General features: G+C 34.4%; 1 protein-coding gene across 1 annotated transcript; it reads right to left on the bottom strand.

Annotated features, from left to right (window-relative positions):
* Window positions 1-688: 688 nt before the first annotated feature.
* On the bottom strand, window positions 689-10,724 carry LOC123557603 (proprotein convertase subtilisin/kexin type 5-like). The gene is made up of 3 exons (XM_053543929.1): window positions 10,617-10,724; window positions 6,502-9,368; window positions 689-2,067 (listed from the first exon to the last, which is right to left on the bottom strand). The coding sequence occupies exons 2-3, from the start codon at window positions 9,079-9,081 to the stop codon at window positions 1,885-1,887; spliced, it is 2,763 nt and encodes a 920-aa protein (XP_053399904.1). The 5' UTR covers window positions 9,082-9,368; window positions 10,617-10,724; the 3' UTR covers window positions 689-1,884.
* Window positions 10,725-10,766: the final 42 nt, after the last annotated feature.

Raw genomic sequence — 10,766 nt, 5'->3', positions numbered from 1 at the left:
AGAAAAACATTTTGACCTCTCTAGAGGCCATATTTTTCAATGGTTCTTCATGAAAATTGGTCTGAATGTTCAACTTGATAATATCTAGATAAAGTTCGAAACTGGGTCACGTGTGGTCAAAAACTAGGTCAGTAGGTATAAAAATAGAAAAAACTTTTTGATTCCCCTAGAGGCCATACTTTTCATGAGATCTTCATGAAAATTGATGAGAATGTTCACCATGATGATATTACGTGCCTTTAAAAAATAGGTCATTAGGTCAAATAATAGTAAAACATTGTGACCTCTCTAGAGGCCATATTTTTCGGTGGATCTTCATGAAAATTGGTCAGAATTTTTTATCTTGATGATATCGAGTTCAAAACTGGGTCAAATAATAGAAAAAACGCCGTCATACTGTGTTTATAGAATATGTTGTTGAAGGCATTTTTAAATAAACCGTCATGATGATCAATAACTTAGCTTCAGTTACATCATATTGTTACAAATAACATAGCAACAACAACAGTGTAATCTAAATGAAAGGACCTACTTTTTTAAATAGAGTATTAAAGGGAGAAAAGTGACCAAAGTCTCCCACTGAGTTTAGCATGACTGTCAGTCTTATGAAAAATCCCAACATTGGACGTGTCGCAAAATTGGATTTGTTTGTCAAAATTTGAAAGAAAAGAACAATTTTGAGTAGCAATGACGATCCAAAATGATACTTTATAAAAATATAAGTAAGATAAGTTTTCCACACATCCTTCAATGTTTCAGTCAATACCATCAAACACAGCAATAATATGACAAATCAACAATACCAACAACTGGTGTAATGTGCTTATGCTATAAATTGAGTAAGTCGTGTGAAAATGTCATTCTTTATTATTATATTATGACAGTATTATATAATAATTAAAAATAGTTTTGTTATTTAATCGACTAAGATTAATAAATGTTTTTAAATAAAAATCCATTTTATGCAAACAAAACATGTATCAGACTTAAATATCAATTAAACAAGTTTTTAGTTCGTTGCATTTCCAAATTTATACATTTATTTCTGTCAGTCTTCTGATTAACAAGGGGTCTCCGTTGCTGACTGGTTGCTGTCTCTGACTTCGAATCATTTGCCCTTGACAAATGTGATTTCGAAACCTTACTTGGAGTGTAGAATTCTACATGTGAGAAAGCCGTCCAGCCGACTTAAGGAAGGTCGGTGGTTCTATCCAGGTGCTCTTCCATGCCTGAAGCAATATCTGGAGGGACGCACGGAGTCTTCCTCCTCCAACAAAAGCTGAAAAGGTCGTCACATGACTTAAATTGTGTCAGTGTGACTCTACATCCAACACAGCCAACACAATAAAAATAAGCTCTGTACAACATGCTAGTGATTGTGATCAAAATGTTAAAGGGCAAGCAAAAAAAACTCAGCTATTTTAAGATGACAAAATAATAATAATGATCCCACAGTGTTTATTGCGTTTGTACGCCTCTTAAAGTACATGTAATACTATAAGCATAAGTATTTTATTGCCATTTGGAAGCCCACTATTTGACACGTAATTGTATTGACGATTTATGCTAGTCCGATTAAAAAAAATAACGTTAATGCCTTTCATATCAACGTTTGTTTGAGGCAGGTATGCATCAATTCTTGAAGCTACTTTCATATTAGTTTGTTAGAGATATTCTAACGATAAAAAATAATTACCAACTATGTCCAATAAATTGCAAATATGAAGAAAATATTCATTACTGAAAAAAAAACAAAGTCACCATGTGCTAGTGTTTAACAGGAATTAGAAATGTTAACACAGAAGTGAGTGTATTCTTTCATTATCATATTCAGCAATTTTAATCAGGTTTTCACTAATTTTGTGTTCAGTATTTATTGTTTCATCATAAAACAGTTTCTGCCTCCCCGTCGTGAATGCTACTTTTTGTCCTTTTAAATGACAAATCCTCATCACTGCTGTCCATGTCTTCCAAAATTAACACTTTTTCATCTCTTCTCAGTGTACTGTTCCTTCTTTTGTCTGCTTGCTTTCTTGGTTTCTTTAACAAATATTCCTTTATTTTGTTCTGAAAACGTAATAAGAGATAAATAAATCAAACGTTTGTTTACAATATTAAAAACAAACACTCCGCTAGGATGATAATAGTATTTTTACTGGTTTATTTTAAGTTGTCTTGGTAATGTTATTAAGTAATGCGTAGAAGGGGCATTTGGGGTTTTCCTCCGCTATCAAAAGTTGGAAAAGTCGCCTTATGACCTATTTTAAACTTCTTTATTCTTATTTTTGATGAACGTTTTATTTGCTCCCACATTTCAAAACATTTCAGCAAGATATGGCAATGGAGTTAAGAAAAGTAAACAACTATTTTAATTTGCCATTATTTTTGTGCCATTTTTCATTTTAGTGTCTGTAAATCTTAAAGAGGCCTTTATTGATGACATCACGTACTTTTCATCAAGTTAAACATAATAAATAAAATCGTTAATATAATCTATAGGGAGATCTTTTAGACGTATAGAACGAAACAAAGCAAATTAATACCAGACTCGGTTTGTAGCACATGCTTACGTGGACGCGGAATTCTGTGGAAGTAAAATTGAATGTACGGACCAGAAAATATAAAAACACCGAGTTCAGCCACCGCTTATTGACTAGAAATAAACTTGGTTTAATTTCAATAGTTTGTTTCCCGTTTAGTTACGTTTAATGTTTTAATATTTTCAAAATGAACCAACAAGACTATACATATATGATACAAATTACTGCAATAACAGCAAAATATGAGCTCTGTAAAAGTGTCAAACAGAAGTTTTAAGTAAAAACGACGTCAAGCGAAACTTGGTCGCTTTGTTTTGAAACATAAAAATGCAGGCTAAATAGGAACTTTAATTTTATTTCTCTCTATATACTCGTACTTGGTTGTATTAAGTGTATGTTTATTTTACACAATCCATGGCCGATAAATGCAGACAATTTCTTTTTGCACAAACTGATTACTAACAAGATATCAGATTTCGATAGGCATTTTAATGTTGGATATCTTATTTGGTTCTATATTAACTAAAAAATTCCAGCATAGCCAAAAATGTAAGGTTTCACGTTTTAATAAGAGAGTTATATGGCCATCGTCTCCCATTAATTTATGGCTCTAGGGTGATGTTCTTGGTGACCAGAGTTCATATTTCATGTCTTGGACTGCCTTGTTTTCATCTGAGACCTGCATATCTTAAACATAATGCATTCTTAAAATATCAAATCTCAAAAGTCAATGTTTCAGTAATGTATCTTTAATAATTAAAAAAATCGTTATGTGCCTTTGTCCATACGGCAATGCAATCCGCCGTATAGACATTTCTGAGTTATATACAATTCGATTGCATTTAAAAGGTGAAGAAGATGTAATTCAGCGGCGTCTGGCGGAACGCCAAACGTTACGCTTCGCAACGTCGCGTCAATACGTTCTATAAAGCTGTTGGAAACAAAATGGCGTCGAGCGATGCAGGAGAACGATACACCGGACGTTTTTACGTTTTGTTTTTTTTTCATCTCGACTGGATAATCTTGATGGTTAAGCACTATATATGCTGTGTATGTGCAAGTCTTTTCTGTATGACAATGGGCACATTTGAGAATTATGAAAGGCATTTCAAACTTCATATATATTTTGAAGAGAGCTGATATGTATAAATTTGATTTATCATTCAGACATTTTATATCATTGCTGTATTACATACAACCATAGCAGTTAACAAGCGCATTGTCGTAATAAACACGAAAAATTATGAAAAACATTTGATGTTTGTGTTCTGTTTTGTATTGTAGGTAGTAATGATATACTGACAATTTAACTGTTATTGTTTCCGAACTCCCTATCGGTATTAACTTGCTCAACATTTGTTACTGACAACATCTCAAAAAGTAACAAAACCGAGTACGTCCATTTTTCCGATGTTCAAAAACGAAAACTTTAGTCTGACTGGTTGAATCTTTCTATACAACTGTCTGAGTTTGTTTAGATGCAGTAGTTCCAAAAGAAAATTGTAGCAAAAATAAGCATTTGGCTGTCGCTAAGCCCCGAATATGTTACAACTTCACATGCTACATATAATTCCTACATGATTTCATGTCTCTATTATTTTTAAGATATATGCAAAACAATCTTGAAGCACTTAATGAGATACATGCGATACAAACTTTTATGTATATTTTCCGACTACGTCAAGGGCCATAACACTAGTCTGACTGTGTGACATCAAATTAAAACATTATACACTCAAATGGAAATGCTGATAACAATCCTGTCTGTGACGTTTGATTACTCTGGGTCAATACTTTTTGAGATATGCCCGACACTAATTCGTACTGACGAACGGACGGGCGGACGAGGGCAACACTAATTGCCTCACCCAAACATAACGTGGATGGGGATCAATTAAAAAGAAATTATTTCATATTTTAACATTCTCCAGGAACGTGTCCAGGTGGGGTGGGGGGTGCCGGAGGGCCCGGCACCCTCCCCTCCCCCCCAGCTGGCTGGCTAGTTACGAATTTTATTACTATGGGCCCCTGAATTAACAAATTTATACACCAGCGCAATTGGCTTGATTTGACAGCAATACACAGGCTAAAGAGCCATAAAACCATGTCCGGTAGTAGAAATTAGCCCCAGGCATGTTACAGATAAAAGTTTATCTGTGTATGCTTCATTGATCGCTTGCTTTTTAAACTTAGAACACAAGAAATACAGAAAAAAGTTCAAAAAATATTTTTGTGTTTTTATTTATTTTATTATTAATACTTATTTGTGAGCTTAGTAAATCATTTTTCTACAAATCATGTCATTTTGTATATCAATTTTGAGCAGTTTTTGATAACTTTCTTTTTAGTGAAATTACACATATAGTTTTTTTTTTAATTAGAAAAATGTTTTTTATATTATGATTGAAAGAAAAGGATAGAATGAATGGAATTTTATTCATTTGATTAAAATGTAGTATAATTAATGCTGACAATCATATAGTTTGTTTTATTATGATGAATAGAGTTGATTTTCAAACTAGTTAGCTTCTTTATTACTGGTAGCTGGTTATACATTGGATTGGTAGATACCAGAGCCAATACACTGAGACCTGGGTATCATACAGAAAAATGAAGTCCTTACGCTGTGACTGTACAATCTTTTTACCGCGAGATACAATGAAAATTCAGATTATTTCCGACTGAATATTTGTATATGTTCATGTATATGCACTTGCTTATTTGTACTTTGTCTCGCAATTGTACAATCTTCTAAGTAGGTAAATTGAAAAGTACCACCTATATTCACGTGATAAAGACAATTATGAAATATAATGATTTACAAATACAAGAATGAATGTATGTTTCAGAAAGTATTAGATTTTTTTAAAACGGAATGGCTTAATATTTATTTGCAAACAACATACGCCAATTTAGTAATAAAACGTTTGCCTAACGTCAGAAAAAAGCTGGAAAATGCGCAACGTCAGACGCCGCCCATAGCACCATTTGAGACTTCATCATTTTTTGCGACTCCGTAGCTCGAAAACAAAGTCGGCAGTGAAGGACTTTTTTTCGTTATTTTACTGAGAAATATCTTTAAAGTAATTGTGTATTTCTTTTTAAAAAAATCTATGGACCAGTAAATGCATGCTCCCAATTTATATAAGAAACGTCACTTCCATAGAGGTCAGATTCTGGAAAAACACATGCTAAGATTTATGGCTACAACTTAATTATTCGGAAAGGGTCAGGCTCAAACTTATCACTTAACAAACTCGTGTGCAGTCAATGTCGCTGTGGGCTAACATTTATCTGGTAGAATTGAATGTATTTCATTGATTAATCAAATTATTTTCTTATGATTTTTTATGTCAGAAAAATGCACGAGAAAAGGGGGATAGGGGAAATTTTATGACAATACAGCGAAAACGACGTCGGTGACCCCCAATTTTTGTTTGATCATTTTACACTAAAATAAATGTAGAAGATGATATTAGTTTTTTTTGTTTTGTTTTTTTAAATCTATGGACAAGTTTTTTTTCACACTATTTAGTCATTCCGCACGAAAACAATAATTTCATAGAAAGATTTTGGCATGATTTTTGCATAAAGTAAGCACACCTTCGGAACCATCGTACAGGTTTCGACTGGCATATTATATAAAATGAAAAAAATAAAAAAACAACAACTTTTTTAATAAAATGAACGCCACGAAACTAAATTAATCGCCATGAAAACGGCAATGTCACAACTATTTTCGACTAGGCTAAAACGTGAATTTTCGACGTCATTTGCGTAAAAAGTGTGCATTTGACCTTTTCAATAATTGTACATCGGATAAAGATCAACTTTTGCTGTTATTTACGTATGTTATCAAGGATGCAACTTGTTTTTGAAAATCCCACTCATTACACTTTCTTCACCTTAAGCTTATCATTGTCTTCATATTGACTTGTATTCTAAAAGAATCTGTACTTACCTCTGTCTTACAAATAAGCCAAGTGATAGTGAAAAAGTCGATTAAGGTGTGACGACCAAATATTACCAAACTTATTGTAGTTATAGAAAGAACTGGTATAAACACTCCGACAGCTACTTTATTGACACATGAGACGAACCAAACATAATCGTCCGGACAATACTGAAGGCAATCTCCAGCAAACTCGAACATTGGATCTATGCATTCATAAAACTTCACACATGTGTTGTTTTTATACAATTGATTTTTTCCACAAATAATTCGACACGTATGTCCATGTTTAACCATATCGTTTGGACATTTTTCTACACATGTATGCCCTCTGAGGTCAGCCAAAGTACCATCTGGGCAAGAACTGACACAGCTATTGTCGAATAAGTACGATCGAGGCGACGTGCATTTGTCGACACAATCATATCCAGACTTAAATTTTGAGCAACTTTTCACGCATTCTTTAATGCCATTATCTTCTTCAGTTTGACGATACAAGTATCCGTCATAGTAATAATGTTGTCTCCAAACTGTAACTTTGACATTATTTTGACTGATATACTGGTGTGTATATGGGCATTTCAAAACACATGTTTTATTGAATGTCCGGGTACTAACAGGACAAACATCTAAGCATGTACCATTCCAGAGAAATTTGTTGCCAGGACAGTCATGCCTGCACTGTATATCATACAAAAAATTCATTGTGCATTGAGCATTTCCATAGCTGCAACTTTGCGGATTTATCGCAATGGTCTCATTGTTCACAATCTGTCCTATATCACACTCCTTAATACAGCGCTGCTTCAAAGAAAAATAACTGAGAGGACAATGTAATACACACGTCTTATTATATTCGAATCTGTCAGTGGGGCATATATTGGTACAGACGATACCAGCGGATGAGTGAAACATTAAAGTAGTGTTACATGGTCCATTTGTACAGAATCCATTATATATAAATCGTGAATGCACCGGGCATGTAGCTTCGCAAGTTAAGTCTACAGCTGCCTTGTTATCTGGACATGCAGATACACACATTTTAACAGGTGTTTTTCTATTGTGGCTCTCTAATTGATGTCGCGTCCAGCTCGTTGTTTTAATGAAAGACATATTAATGAATTTTGATGACTCTGGACATGTCTGAATACATTCGTTACGGTATGTAAACAGTGGTTTCGGGCAAAAGCTAGAGCATATGTAATTGTAAACATAACTATTGTTAGGGCATTCTGAAACACAAGTGATGATTTCTCTTAATGCATAATTCCCCGAATACTCCTTACACGATTTTCCACATATGGATTTAAAAGAATATGGGTGACTTCCCGGACACTTTTCCTCACAACTCTTATTTAAAATGAAATAAGAATCTGGACAATTTTTTACACATGTACCATTGAGTTCAAAGTCAAATGTTTCGCAACTCTCAGTGCAGAATATTCCAGATACGTTTCTATATGTAAACCGAGTATCACACTTGTTTCGCGTGCATGTCCTATTTCTGACAAAATGATAATCTTCAGGGCAGGAACGTAGACACTTAGAATTAAACTTTAACATTTCACTGGAACATGTAGAAACGCATTTAAATATATCCACCGAATTTTTAACACGACGGAATGAATACCATTGATTATGTTGAATCTTCCAAGTTGAATACGTAAGGCGAGACATTTGTTCGTGATTCTTCGAAGGAGGACATTGTTCTACGCAGGTATAGCCGTTATAGAAAGTATTATTTGGACAATGCAGCATACATACTTTGTTATATAGGTATGTGTCATTCGGGCATTTGTCTATGCATTTAAGTAAATACCTGATTTCATTACACTCATCGCTTGTTGAACATCTCTCTATGGTACTATTATGAAGATATGGATTATCTACAGGACAAATATCTGTGCATTCTTTATTGAATGATGGCATTCCATGCGGACATGAATATACACATGATCTATTCAATATAAACATATTTTCTGGACAAACATCTACACAGATTTTGTGATCTAAATGGTCATGTGGCTCAGTTCCACATAGGTGTCCGCTTTTCACCATGCACGAAATAGACTGTTCTGTTGGACAACTGTTGATGCAGCTACTGTTTACAGCAAATGTGGATGCTGGACAAATATTCACACAATAGCCATTATGAGTGTAACTACCTTTTTCGCATTTATCAATGCAAATCTTTAATCCGTCTTTGTATATTTTTAATTTCGCGATTTCTGGACACTGGTGAACACATTTATTATATGACACGAACGGTTTGTCACCATTGCACTGGAAAATACACGGACTGTTAAAAGGTCCAGTAGATATCGCAGTCAAAGGGCATTCCGATATGCATTCATTAGACAGTAAAATTGGATTTGAAGACGGACAGTTGATTAAACACGAAAAATTAAATATTACTTTATTTTCGGGGCACTTGTTCACACAGAATCCATTGTCCTCAAAGCTTGGACACTTGTCAATACAAACGTAGTGGAGAAGATTTGATATTGTCTTCATCTGTTTGAACAGCCTAACTGCAGGACATTCTGTCGTACAGTGATGCTGATCGAGAGTTCTCCAATTTCTGGACATTTATTAATACATGTTTCGTTCATTATATACTCATTGTCATGTGAACATGCAATGCATCTTTGTTCTAAGTATTGCGTGGCATACACTTGCCTCAGCGTTTCCTTAGAATATGTATTATTTGGACAGGATTCTACACACGTTCTGTGTTCAGTAACAAACCATTTTCCACAGTCTCCCACACAGTTGATACCATTTATATAGAATGGTTCTGGACACTCGGAGATACAACCAACGTCGCTGAGGAATGGCTTGTCAGATGGGCATCCCTCACCAGATGCACCTATCAGCTGATGATTAAAGAAATCGTGATTGGCAAGTTTGATAGACATACACAAATCTATTTATAATAAACAAGAGCTTTCAGTAAACTGATGCATGTTCCCCGAATATATCCTGGCCGCAGGTAGAAAAACAACAATTGCTTTTTATGAAACTTCTCACAGTCGTAAATAAATATATGGTCTATAATGAGGTGAGATAAATCTATAGGTCCTTGTGGTTATTTTCGAGATATTTGACCACGATTAAAGTTAACCACACATTTAAAGCTAATTTAAAGATATTATTTTTAAATCGGTTATCGTGTCAGACGTTTTAATATCATACTTTAACTTTAGAAAGATAGTAACAGTGTCATTGTAATAAATTTACTCACGGGTCACCATTTCTTCATAAAAGGCCGAATTCAGGCTTTATTCTACGTTTTCCGGATAAATAACGATAAGCCATCACTTCCGGTTTAGCAGAACTACCTTAACATGATATATAACAATGTAGCTAACGCATTTACAGTCAATCTGACTAAAGTACATCCCCTATTACGCTACGCTTAGGATCTGAGAACGAGCCTCGTTCTGACGACCCTTTCGCTAGCCAATCAGAGCTTAACTTCCAACATTTTGCAAATCTATAGTTAGCCTTGATTTTTGGATATTTACTATTCTTATGTCGTAATATGTCAGGTAGCCGGTTAGCTCAGTCTGTAGGCCACTTGCTCTGTAAGCGAGGGGTCCCGGGTTCGAGCCTTGGATTGACTGCACATATTTCTTACTCTTTGACATTCGAACAAGTCATCTGATTGGTTCAAATGAAAATAGATTTGCGAAAATAAAAATAGCAATATTGGAAATCCAAAATATACAGAAGACGAATGTGAATTGGTCATTCTCATATCTTCGTTTAGAAAATCAAGTACTTTAGTCTGATTTATTTACCGTTAAACTGAAATCGCGCAATCGGTCCGCCAGTGTACACTGTCAAATCTATGTTTAACCTAACCCTAACTTTTAGTAAGTATATTGTGCACTCAATAAGTGCTTACATCCAATAGGGGCGATTTAATGTTGGCGCCAGTTATGCCCTACTCCTTTCGATCAAAATCATGGGTGGCATATTGACAGGTATTACTCATTCATTGAATTTACTATTTGGTAATTAATTAAGTATATCTAACCGACGACTTATACCATAAGTAGTCCTGAGTCGTACATATACAGATACTGAAACAGACACAGACAATAATAAATTTTACTTACATGCGTGATCCAAATGATCATATACAGGGTAAACATGATAACAGCGAAATGAATAGTCCAATTATTAAAAGAAGACTGATGTCTATTCAACAACGCATGACTGCTTTCAGCATACAAAACATTATGTATTTGATACCAGATACCCGACTG

The sequence above is a fragment of the Mercenaria mercenaria genome, chromosome 5 (assembly GCF_021730395.1).
Source record: "Mercenaria mercenaria strain notata chromosome 5, MADL_Memer_1, whole genome shotgun sequence".
NCBI lineage: Eukaryota > Metazoa > Mollusca > Bivalvia > Venerida > Veneridae > Mercenaria > Mercenaria mercenaria.
The sequence above is the reverse complement of the archived record's forward strand: the minus strand, read 5'-3'. Positions and strand labels throughout refer to the sequence as shown.